This window comes from Procambarus clarkii, chromosome 1, assembly GCF_040958095.1.
Source record: "Procambarus clarkii isolate CNS0578487 chromosome 1, FALCON_Pclarkii_2.0, whole genome shotgun sequence".
In the NCBI taxonomy this organism is placed as follows: Eukaryota; Metazoa; Arthropoda; class Malacostraca; order Decapoda; family Cambaridae; genus Procambarus; species Procambarus clarkii.
The window spans coordinates 62,336,626-62,349,480 of NC_091150.1; the positions used below are offsets into that span (position 1 = coordinate 62,336,626).

Below are 12,855 nucleotides of genomic sequence, written 5' to 3' on the forward strand. Positions count from 1 at the left end.
AGTATATGTAGTATCAGAGGCTAGGTCCAGGTTTAGATGGAATGGGTGAAAATGCGGGTAAAATGGGTTTTGGCTGTGCTATGATACACAACATTTAGGCATATTTGGTGGAAATTGTCTCCAATTTGATGGCGATAGCTTAAATTTCCCAAACTTTAATCAAATCTGCTAGGTCAGGGTTAGGTAAGGCTATGTAGGGTAGGTTGGAATATGTGAAAACTCAGCTAAAATGGTCTTTAGCTGAGCTATGTAACAAAACATTTTGGGTATATTGGGTAGAAATTGTCTTAAATTAGGTTGAATTTAGGCGAGTAGGCATAAATTTCACGAACTCTAATCAAATCTAGCTTGGGATATGCTAGGTCAGGTTAGGTATGGCTGTGTAAGGTAAGATGGAATAGGTGAAAACTTGGGTGAAATGAACTTTGGCCATGCTAAGATACAAAACATTTGGGTATATTCGGTGGAAATTGGCTTAAATTAGGTTAAATTTAGGTGGGAAAGGCATAAATTTTTGCCAACTATAAGCAAATCTGACTTTGGATATGCCAGGAGAGGCAGGGTAGGGTTGTCTAGGGCAGGTTGGAATAGATGAAAACTCAGCTAAAATGAGCTTTGGCCGTGCTATGTTCCAAAAACATTTTTGGGTATATTTGGTGGGAATTGTCTTAAATTAGGTCAAATTTATATGGGATAATTTAAATTTCGCCGACTTTAACCAAATCTAGGTTTGGATATGCTAGGATAGGTTAGGTAAGGTTGCGTAGGGTAGGATGGAATAGGAGAAAATGTAGGTAAAAATGGGCTTTGGCAGTGCTGTGATACAGAACATTTGGATATATTTGGTGGGATTTGCCTTAAATTAGATAGAATTTAGGTGGGATAGCTTAAATTTAGCCGACTTTAACCAAATCTAGGTTTGGATATGCTAGGATAGGTTAGGTGAGGTTGTGTAGGGTAGGATGGACTAGGAGAAAATGGACTTTGGCGATGCTATGATACACAACATTGGGGTATATTTGGTCGAATTTAGGTGGCATAGCAAAAATTTCGCCGACTTTAACGAAATCCAGGTTTGGATATGCTAGGTCAGGTTAGGTGAGGTTGTGTAGGGTAGTATGGAATAGGAGAAAATGGGCTTTGGCGATGCTATGATACACAACATTTGTGTATATTTGGTGGAAATTGCCTTCAATTAGGTGTAATTTAGGTAGCATAGCATAAATTTCGCCAACTTTAACAAAATCCAGGTTTGGATATGCTAGGTCAGGTTAGGTGAGGTTGTGTAGGGTAGTATGGAATAGGAGAAAATGGGCTTTGGCAGTGCTATGCTACGCAATATTTGGGTATATTTGGTGGAAATTGCCTTAAATTTGGTGAAATTTAGGTGGCATAGTATAAATTTCGCCATCTTTAACAAAATCCAGGGTTGGATATGCTAGGTCAGGTTAGGTGAGGTCGTGTAGGGAAGGACATATATAATATCTTAGGCTAATGAACTAGTATGTTTATGAAATAGTGTAAATTTTCCTATTTGGGGTTCGTGCTATATGGCAGACTCATATAATGTATGGACAGAGGCGACATAGGCTTGTATGTGAGGATATGGGATGCTCATATTTAGTAAGTTTAGCTAGGTTGAATTTAGTCAAATTTGCGTAGTATAAGTATATTTTTGATAGATTTCGATGAATTTAAGTTTTAACAGGATGCATTTTGATAAGATATAGCAAATTTGTCTAAAATTATCATAGACAATACTGACTTCACCTAACCCCACCTGCCCTAACATAACTAAGGCTAGAACAAATAAGTCTGTTAGATGGTTTGAATAAATACATAAATATGGTGGCCTGATTGGAGAGAATGTAACAAGGAAGGTATTAATAAGACATAAAAACAGTGGACATATGTTAGATGAATAGTTTAGCGCTAATAATGTTGATATCTTAATGGAAAAAGAATGTGTTATATATTGAGCTCATTGGAAGTCATATGCACCATTTTTATATGTGAAATTCTGACTTTTGGGGAGTTGGTTAAACTCAGCATATTATAATTAATGTCCTAAATATACCCAGAAAAATATCATGCAAATTGTGTATTGATTGTCCTAGTTGGTTGTGTTTGTACATATATAGCACAATTAATATACTTGTGTATTAATTGTGCAGATTATGTGTTTTGCATAAGTTGAATGATTATTGCAATTATGTATTGATTACATTTCTATAAATTGTGTATTGTTTTGTGCAAGTTGTATGTATTAATTGTATATGTTTTTGTATGTGTATTTGCGGAAATTGCTCAGTTGTGTATTTAATGAATATGTGCTAGTTATGTATTGTTCATATTTTGGTAAGTTGTGTATTGATTATATTTTTGAGCAAGTTGTGTAAATGCCGCAATTGTATTTGTGTAAATTGTGTATTTATGATAGTTGTGTATTTTCATATTTGGGGTAGTTATGTATTGTACGTATTTGTGCTAGATATGCATTTGTACAAGTTGTGTAATAATTATGAAAGATGTGCAATATTTGTATAAGTTGTGTATTAATTGCGCATGTTGTGTAATTGCATATGGACGAATTGTTTATTTATACCTTTGCGTATTGATTGTCATTGTGCAAGTTGAGTAATTATATAGCAAGTTTTCTTGTATTAATTGTGCAAAGATGTAAAATAATTACACAAACTGTGTAATAATCGTCCATGTTTTATAATAATTTTTGTGATAATAGTGCATTTATGCAAGTTGTGTTTTTAATTTGTTGAAGTGGAACTGGTGCAACTGTATTTGTGTGTGAAAATTGTGTATTTTGTGTAAGCTCTGTAATCTGATAAAATAGATCTCCATGGTGTAAGTGTATTTTGGTTTATGAGACAATGTGTGGGTATTTTGTGAAAATTATGTTTGTGAAATTGTGTAATTTTAGTGAAAGCGCATTTTTGATTGTCTAAATGCTTAAGACTTTTGATATATTTGTGCAAAATACCGTACTTTGTAAATGTCATACTCTGAGTGTACATGCAATATTGTGTAAATGGTATATTTTTTGTATGCAACTGACATATTTTGTATGAAAATGTCATATTTTTTTATGTGATGGCATATTTTGAGTGTAAATAATATATTTTGTGCATAAATGGAATATTTGGTGTGTAAATGCTGTATTTTCTGTGTGTATGGCATAAATTACATCTGATTAATGGGGAAATGGTGGCAAAAAACTAGGCTATTCTCTATGAATGCATAGGTTTTGAAGTATGTGTAGGTATGCATGATTGTATTTGCGACTGATGGTTTAGAAACAAGTCACCTGATTTGCGTAGCAAGACTAGGATTTTTTGAGGTGTAGAAATGATTAGCCTATGAATATAGTGGCTAACATCCAGCTGAGTTGCTAGATGGATGAATTGAGGTGCGACATTTGGATATCTATTTGATGGATGTGAGGACAGTTGACTAGCCTATGAACACAGCCACAAATCCGCTGTACTGCCAGATGTGTGGTAACTACTTGTGGATTATAGTAGAATATCTAGCTATAGGGTTTCATAAATGCTGTTGTGTATAAAACTAGAATAAGACCTATTTATTAAAACTATTATTGTAAACTAATACTTTAAGTGGGATCCCTTGGATGTTTTAAGCATAGGGTGGACATGAATGAGATTGGGTGGAAATATATAGGAGCTGCCTCGTATGGGCCAATAGGACCTCTGCAGTTACCTTTATTCTTATGTTCAGCTCACCTGCTATGCTGCCAGATGTACGATTCTGCTTAAATTGCAGTATGACATTTGGCCTTCTGTTATACTTTTGAACTTATCACTGAATAATGATTACAGTTGTGGATGACTAAAATGTATATTCTTATACCTCTGATTAGGTTAGGTGGGGATGGTTAGTCTAGTCATTTTTGAATAATAACATTAAATACACATGCCAGTAGGACGCCAAAGGTAGCATTGGTTGTCTGGTGACGTCATACATAGTTGACCAGTAAGGTACTGTAATACCTTCACACCTATATGCTAATGACCATCAATACATTATCCCTATACCTGAGTTCGCTTTTCACGATGTCACTAAACAACAACAATAACTGGTCTGTAGAATGTATTTGTTTGTTATAAATAATATGTTAGGTTAGGTTAGGAAGGTTTGGTCGGGTTTATGAATAACAGAAAATATAAGCAACGAGCGAAAATACGAGCTATTGTAGCTGAATATCAACTTTGATGAAGCACAGAGTATAGGTGAGGTATTAAGCTAGATTAAGAGTTCACACTTATGTGTGAACCTCCTGGGATCCGCATTTAGCGCGCCTCGCGCCACATTAGGGATGATGACGTCAGAAACGAAGGCTTTATTTCAAAACATGAGAGGCTTGCTTTTCATTGAAGTCACCATGCCTGGCAGGGGACTGTTAGTTTATACAGTAATGTTGGAATAGTACTGAAATCGCATTGAAGTCACCATGCCTGGCAGGGTACTGTTAGTTTATACAGTAATATTGGATAAGTACTGAAATCGCATTGAAGTCACTACGCCCGGCAGGGGATTGTTTTCATACAAATGAAAGATAGTAAGTTTTCATTTTTATTTTGCCCTATGCTCAATAAGCAATTTCTGAAGAAAGATTGACAAAGCTTAAATTACATTCTCTAGAAAGGAAAAGAAATAGAGGTGACATGATAGAGCTGTGAATGAATGGACATGATAAAGGGGGAATATTAATAGACTATTAAAATTATCAACACTAGACAGAACATGAAACAATGGACATAAATTGGAATAAGTTTTAGATTTAGGAAAAAGACCTGGGTAAATACTGGTTCTGTAAACAGGGTTTGAAGTCATTTCTTATGTTATTATTATGTAATCTTAGACAATGGGAAACAGTACGGCAATACCTTATTGAGAAAAACGAGCTTATAATGATTAACGCTATTGCACATTAGGCTTGACAGAAGGCAGCATTTGAATCCCCCTTTGCTATAAATATCGAAAATGGGAATAATTACACTGTAACAGAAAACGGGCTTATACAGGGAAAATGAAGACGGGGGTGACGTCATTATCCATTAGCGATACTTGTGCAGGGTTGCTCAGGTAACGAAATATGATGGGGCCAGGAGCCGGCCTTTTAATCCCGAGGTAAGTTGATGACGTCATTGACCATTGGCTATGCCTGTGCATGGGTCAGGCCATGAAAGAAAATTCGAGAAAACCCTGGGGCCAATGACCGGCTTTTTAATCCCCTTTAACATGCCTGTGCAGGGTCACTAAGCTAACGAAATTTGGGGATGACTGAAGGCGGCCGTTTAATCCCCTTGAGCGAAAATGGCAGGGGCCAATGACCGGCATGGAGAAAAAAAGTTCGTAAAACCCAGGGGCCAATGACCGGCATGGTGAACACAGTTCGTAAAACCCAGGGGCCAATGACCGGCATGGTGAAAACAGTTCGTAAAACCCAGGGGCCAATGACCGGCATGGTGAAAACAGGTCGTAAAACCCAGGGGCCAATGACCGGCATGGTGAAAACAGGTCGTAAAACCCAGGGGCCAATGACCGGCATGGTGAAAATAGTTCGTAAAACCCAGGGGCCAATGACCGGCATGGGGAAAAAAAGTTCGTAAAACCCAGGGGCCAATGACCGGAATGGTGAAAACAGTTTGTAAAACCCAGGGGCCAATGACCGGCATGGGAAAAAAAGTTCGAAAAACCCAGGGGCCAATGACCGGCATGGGAAAAAATAAAAATTGCCGGTCATTGGCCCGGGGCCAATGACCGGCATGGGAAAAAATCAAAATTGCCGGTCATTGGCCCGGGGCCAATGACCGGCATGGGGAAAAATCAAAATTGCCGGTCATTGGCCTCAATCCTACTACTGACACTTCCTTGAAAATGTCATCCTCTGTCAGTTTATGTGTCGGGCTATTCTCCGCCCAAAACACTGCATGTTTCACCGCTTCCTTAAAAGACTTAGCTTCCCTGCAGTGTAACGCACTTTCCCGCGGTAATGCACCGAAAAAAACACTCCGTTGCATAGAATCTCTTACTACCCCCCGTGAACTGCGTTTCCGTCCGCTCAATCACATCACCCAAGAGTCTTATTCTATGGCCAAACGCCCTTAATTGTTCCCCTGGTTCTCGTTTAAGTGCAGCTAACTGAGCCTTTAGTTCTACTGCATCGTGCTGCACATCGTAATGATCTATCAGTTCCTGCTTAAACTCGCTATAACTATTTATTTCTCTAATTTCCGCCGAGTTGAGCAGGGTCTTTGCTTCCCCTTTCACCTTGGAATATGCCAATGCAATCTTTGCCTGATCCGACCATGACTCCACACTAGTCGCCTTCTCTAGAGCAAAGAAAAATGTTCTAATATCCGTCAGTAACTGACCTTTCGAATCCCGTTTGGCGCCCCAAAACGTGGGTATGTCTCCATATACCTTAGGTCCTGCATTAGTCGTCTCATGCGTGCTCAACACATTTTTCAACCACTGTGCAACCTGCCCAATTCTCTCTGACGCTGCCGCCTGCGCCGTAAGCAACGCCGCCGTGTTATCACCACTCTCACCCTGACCGACATTACTCGTGGCCTGGCCACTGGCGCCCCTATTACTACCCGTACCCGTCATGGCTACTCGCCCCTTATGTGCTCGTGTATGAACCAGCTTGACGCTTTGCCGTACAGTAACCTTACTTGGCCTTATTCCCTTAATCTCACTAGAATCACTTATAATTTTAAGCCACCATTAACAACGTCACTTATCAGTTCCCCACACTACTGTTTCCACCCCTTAGGGGACCTTTCCCTGCCGCACAACGTGGCCACTCCACTTGGCCACACACCTTGGCCCTACACCCCACTATGGCCACTCCCTGGCCCACGCACCTTCCCTTCCTCACTCCAATATCCACCGTCCTGAACACAACCCGACGTCTACCAATTCCCGAACATTCCCTCACCAACTAAACCGGTAACACACTTCCTTCATATCTCAAAGTGTTCCAAACCTGTTTGCGCTGCCACCAAATATGTCGTGACGCTGAACCCCGGTTCATTCCGAACACAGCGATTACACAACACATAACACCTTGCCTCAGCAACCGTTACTACCACCTATAATCCTACACACACCAGACCCTTGAGGCGTACCAATAGGTTTGTACTGGAACACAATGAATGAACATATGGAATGTATTTAAAGGCCGTCGTGTTTTGTCATTTAATTACAAAGAATAGACTCTGACAAATAATAATATATTAACATACTCTATTAGGTCAATACACTTCCAATACCCATAGACCACTTGACCTCCGCGATCACCACACACACTCGTAACTTCCGCCTAAGTCCCTAATACGGAATGATTACTACAACTCTCCACACCCGGTTAGTCTTACATTCAATACTCACATACTGCAGACTTAACTTGGTCACTAAGATCACAACAGGCTCTCGCATAGCTGTCTGCTACACTTCGCTGCTGCCACAAACGGAGACCTCGGAGGACTTGCTAGTCCAACTTCCACAACCAGACTGACTCCAGTCAGCCATCTACCTCAACCATTTCACCCCACCTCTCAAGGAAGGTATAATCCGATTAACCTTATCCCTAGAGAGGTAATCTTGTTCCTAGAAGCCTGACGAAGAATAATTCCTCTTTCCAGGAATTAATCATTTGGCTAAACAGCTTCGGTCTTAATCCATTGACCTTTCTTAGATATGTGATCCATAGTCTGTCTACTTACATGTACTTCCAATCATCATTCGTTAAGTGTTGTAGTAATGATCCTCTAGCTAATAATTCCTACTAACTTGTGGATTACAACAGCTGGGAGTGGAGTAGTCATGGTAACAATGCTGGGAATGGAGTAGTCATGGTGACGATGCTGGGGGTGGAGTAGTCATGGTGACGATGCAGAGAGTGGAGTAGTCATGGTGACGATGCTGAGAGTGGATAGTCATGGTGACGATGCTGAGAGTGGAGTAGTCATGGTGACGATGCTAAGAGTGGAGTAGTCATGGTGACGATGCCACTCCTCAGGCAGACAGTTGAACACTCTGCAGTGCTCGTTCAGTAGTGGCTCACTGCTTCTACAAAGCAGACTGGTGAAGAGACCTTGGCTGCCTTGGGTAGACTGATTCATCGTACATCACAGCCGTCCTAGGTTGACTCTGTGAAAACAGACACATGATCAGTACTGGGACACTACATGGGAACCACTAGGAAACATCACTTACTGGCATAGACACAAACGTCCACCTTTTCGCCCCATAGATGGCCTATTGCCGGCATATCCTGTCATCACTAGATGGCGTTATCCATGTTGTGGGTTTTTATTGGGAGCGAACTCACAGATGGCGTTGTCGTCACTGCTCCGTGCTCTGATGATGAATTTGTGATATGTTTGGAATACATATCTATATGTATTTTTATGGAAATAATGGTGCCAGAAGCACACCTCTGGTGGCCGCCGGCAGCTCGCATCAGCTGATCCAGTTTAAAGGGACCACTGGCCCCTCAATGGGAGGCGGCTCCGTCAGCGTGGCTCCACAGTCCTCCAGCAGGTTGGCCACTCACTGCACTCGCTGTCTTCCCCAGGCAGTAGATGATATTTATGTGCGGTCCCACAGCCTAATCTACTCCTATGACACTCTAGTAAATGCCTAAACATAATAATAGGCCTATCTTGCCTAACAATCAAGGGAAAAATGATTACCTTATCAAATCCTGTCCTCAGAAGCCTGGCCTCAGGCGGTCACTGGGGTTCCTCCGTCCCTCACGTTGTTCCTTGACATTCCAGATAAGTCACCAATCCATAGGCGTCATGACGATTTTCGTCATCTCCGTACTCGTTCCCTGAGTGAAGTTGTTGGGCGTTGGCTCGTCCAGTCGTCACTGCACACGTCGTTCCCTCAAGCACTCCTTCACCGAGATCACTCACTAATGGATCAGGCTGATTTTGAAAGGGTGTCGTCTCCCTTCTGAGTTCCCAGTGGGCATGATCCCATCACAACTGCTCTGAGTTCCTTGGAGTTCCACTGACGGCGAGCCACTCACTACTCCAGCTGTCGTAACTCTCTCGACTTCTCCAAGACTTTCACCCCAACCACTTAGGATGGACGGTAGAGCGACGGTCTCGCTTCATGCATGTCTGCGTTCAATGCCCGACCGTCCAAGTTCTTGCGGACCATTCATTACCCCCGTCCCATCCCTACTCCTCATCCTGACCCCTTCCCAGTGCTATATAGTCATAATGGCTTGTCGCTTTCTCCCTGATAGTTTCCTTCCTACCAAGACTTTCAGCTCACAGTCCTCGACGCCCTTACACCGCTGGATCTCGGCTTCCACGCACTTCCCTAAAGTACTGCAGTCCTTGGCTGTTAGCTTTAAAGTGATGTATACAAACATAGATGGGATTATGAATAAAATAAGTGAAATTTGACAAAGCATACTAAGAAGAAACCCCAAATATAATAGCATTCATAGAAACAAAACTCTCAGGCATTGCAACAAATGCAGTATGTCCACAGGACTAATATATAGTAAGGAAAGAGAGAGAAGGGAGGAGGAGTAGCTCTATGACAATGGTGCATACGAATAAAGGTAATTGCAGACGACCTATTGACCCATGAATTGGCAGATGCATGGTAGGACTAAGAATAAAGGCAGTAGTAATATATAATCCCCTTGTTAAATGACAGAAGACCTAAAGAGGAGTACGACAGGAACAGCATGGCAACCATTAACATAATAGATAGAGAGCAGCATCTATTACCTGCAGGATGAAATCTAAACTTTTAATCATAGGTGACTTCAACCATGGAAAGATAGACTGGGAAAATGAAGCATGAAAAGGGTGGGCAGACTGCATTTTCTTGGACTGTCAGAAAGCTTTTGACAAAGTTCCCCAAATGAGACTGTTGCATATGTTGGAGAAACATGCTGGAGTAAGTGGTAAGGTGCTTCAATCGATTAGGGAGAACATAAACAACAGGAAACAGAGAGTTACTGGGAGTTTTGAGACCTCAGAATGGCGTGATGTCACCAGCAGAGTCACACAGATGAAATCTAAACTTTTAATCATGGGTGACTTCAACCATACAAAGATAGACTGGGGAAATGAAGCATGAATAGGGTGGGCAGACTGCATTTTTTTGGACTGTCAGAAAGCTTTTGACAAAGTTCCCCAAATGAGACTGTTGCATATGTTGGAGAAACATGCTGGAGTAAGTGGTAAGGTGCTTCAATCGATTAGGGAGAACATAAACAACAGGAAACAGAGAGTTACTGGGAGTTTTGAGACCTCAGAATGGCGTGATGTTACTAGCGGAGTCACACAGAGTTCTGTACTTGGACCTATCTTGTTTCTGTTATACGTAAATGATATTCCAGAAGGTAAAGACTGATTCCTCTTAATGTTTGCTGATGATGCTAAAATTATATGAATGATTAGGTCAGAGGAGGACACCAAGAGGCTACAAGATGACCTGGACAGACTGAAGGAATGGTCCAAAAAATGGCTACTAGAGTTTAACTCGATCAAGTGTAAAGTGATGAATATAGGCATAGGGAGCAAGGGGCCAAACACAAGGTACCAGCTGGGTGAAGAAATCCTTCAGGAATTAGGAAGAGAGAAAAAAAATCAGGGGAGTTAATATCACACCAGACCTGTCCCCTGAAGCCATCAAAAGGATAACATCATCGGCATATGCAAGGCTGGGAAACATAAGAAATGCCTTCAGAAATTGTGTAAGGAAGCATTCAGAACAATGTATACCTCATATGTCAGACCAATACTGGAGTATGAGGCTCCTGCATTGATTCAATATATAGTCAATCACAGAACGAAGTTAGAAAAGGTTCAGAGGTATGCCACGATGCTAGTCCCCGATCAGAGGTGATGACCTACGAGGAAAGATTTCTGGAACTAAACATCACGACACTGGAAGACAGAAAAGTTAGGGGAGACAAGATCACTACGTAAAAAAAATTCTGAGTAATTGACAGAGTGAATTAAGTTAAACTATTTACCATGGGTGGTACGCGAACACAGGATAACAGGTGGAAACTTGGTACCCAAATGAGCCATAAGGTCATAAGAAAGAACTTTTTCGGTGTCAGAGTAATTAACTGATGGAATGCGTTTAATAGTGTGGTGGAAGCAGACTCCATATAGTTTCAAATGTAGATATGATAGAACCCAATAGACTCAGGAATCTGTACACCAGTTGATTGACAGTTGAATAGCAGGACACAAGAGGCAAAACTCTAACCCAACAAGCACAACTAGGTGAGCACAACCTGGTGTGCATGCACACACACACACACACATACACACACACACACACACACACACACACACACACACACACGGGGGGGAGGGGGTGGCTGTCATTTTATTGGCATGGTAATGTTATTGCAGGTATGTTTGGGAAGAAGTTAATGGAGGAACTTCGAGGCTGGAGAAGAAGGTACGCTGAAATCTGAGGTAGAGCAGAACTCCATGTTGTAGAGTTCGAGGGTTACATGATACAAAAAGTTTCCTCTAGCATTCTATCCATCCAATTCGCAAAGGGGGAACACATTCTCACATTCTAACTTTCGTTGTGTACGTTTTTATTTATTAAATGTTTGTTAACAGATAGTCTTCGCTCTGTTATCCCAAGTAAAGGTGACGGGGAACCCCTCTCCATGTATACAACGATTTCAGAGTGATCCTCCAATATGAAATCTTGTGTCCGTTACTGATTAATTGATGACAGCAGTAGTGTAGTTGCAGTGTTTGATCTTATTATATCAGGGAAGTGGTGGGGGTCTCTGTTCGCTAGTACGTAAAGTTAAATATCATGTTTATAAAATTTGTAACCCCTGATGCATCTGAACTCCTGTTGTCTCTAACAGAACACTTAATTACACCATCACTCCTGTTGTCTCCAACTGAACACATGGTGTCACAACCATTACTGTTGTCTCCAATAGAACACGCAGTGACACCATCACTCCTGTTGTCTCCCACAGAACACGTTTTCGCATGTTCAATTCAACTGCAAACATTTTCAAAAGGTTTAAACAAACTTTAAGATTTCGGCCTTACAGCTATCTACACTGCTTTATTTGCCCGAGATGCTAACCATATCTTCCTCATTTCTCATTATCTAGACCCTTACTCCATACTTTTGTTCAAAATATTTTATTGTTGAGCCTTTGGGGCCAATGAGACGGTTGTAAAATTTACTAGGGATGGTCAAAAATTAATTTACAATTTATGGACCTAATAGTGTATTGTTTGTTTGAGGCTGATGCTTTTCCTGCCTCCGGTCATTTTGCTCCCAACTTGTAATTAAATTTTTCATCTCAATTTTGAGGGCGTCCACTCGATCTTTCTCTCCTTCCATGAACATCTTCCCTGTGATGTCATTTTTATTCAACTTAATCAAGACCTTAAACTTATTTTCTAATTATCTTACATTTGATCCACCCGTACCCAAAATACGGCTGTGGTATTGGATGGGATACAAAAAGTTTTCAGAAACTATTTTTGATCCATCTATTGGTCCATTTTTGCCGGGAGGATAGAAGGCCGACTAGGGGCTCTATCTTTGTGTATTTAGGGTCCCTTGGGTCTTTTGAGAGCGCCGGGTTTCATTGAGATTGTCCCCTTGTTGGACGGTGCTCCCCTTGGGTCTTTCTTGGCGATTACAACCCTGAAGATTACTCAACTGCGCTGTTCCTTGGCTCCCGTGCCCTTGCGACCATTTTGCAATTTAATTTTGCATCTCAATTTTGAGGGCGTCCACTCGATCTTTCTCTCCCTCGATGAACATCTTCCC

General features: G+C 41.2%; 1 protein-coding gene across 1 annotated transcript in view; it reads right to left on the bottom strand.

The window, feature by feature from the left end:
* LOC138363835 (uncharacterized) overlaps positions 1 to 9,433 on the bottom strand; it is a 47,150-nt gene extending 37,717 nt beyond the window's left edge. The window contains exon 1 of the mRNA XM_069323193.1: positions 9,317 to 9,433. Within this exon, the coding sequence (XP_069179294.1) occupies positions 9,317 to 9,433 (117 nt within the window). The remainder of the gene's footprint in view (positions 1 to 9,316) is intronic.
* Positions 9,434 to 12,855: the final 3,422 nt, after the last annotated feature.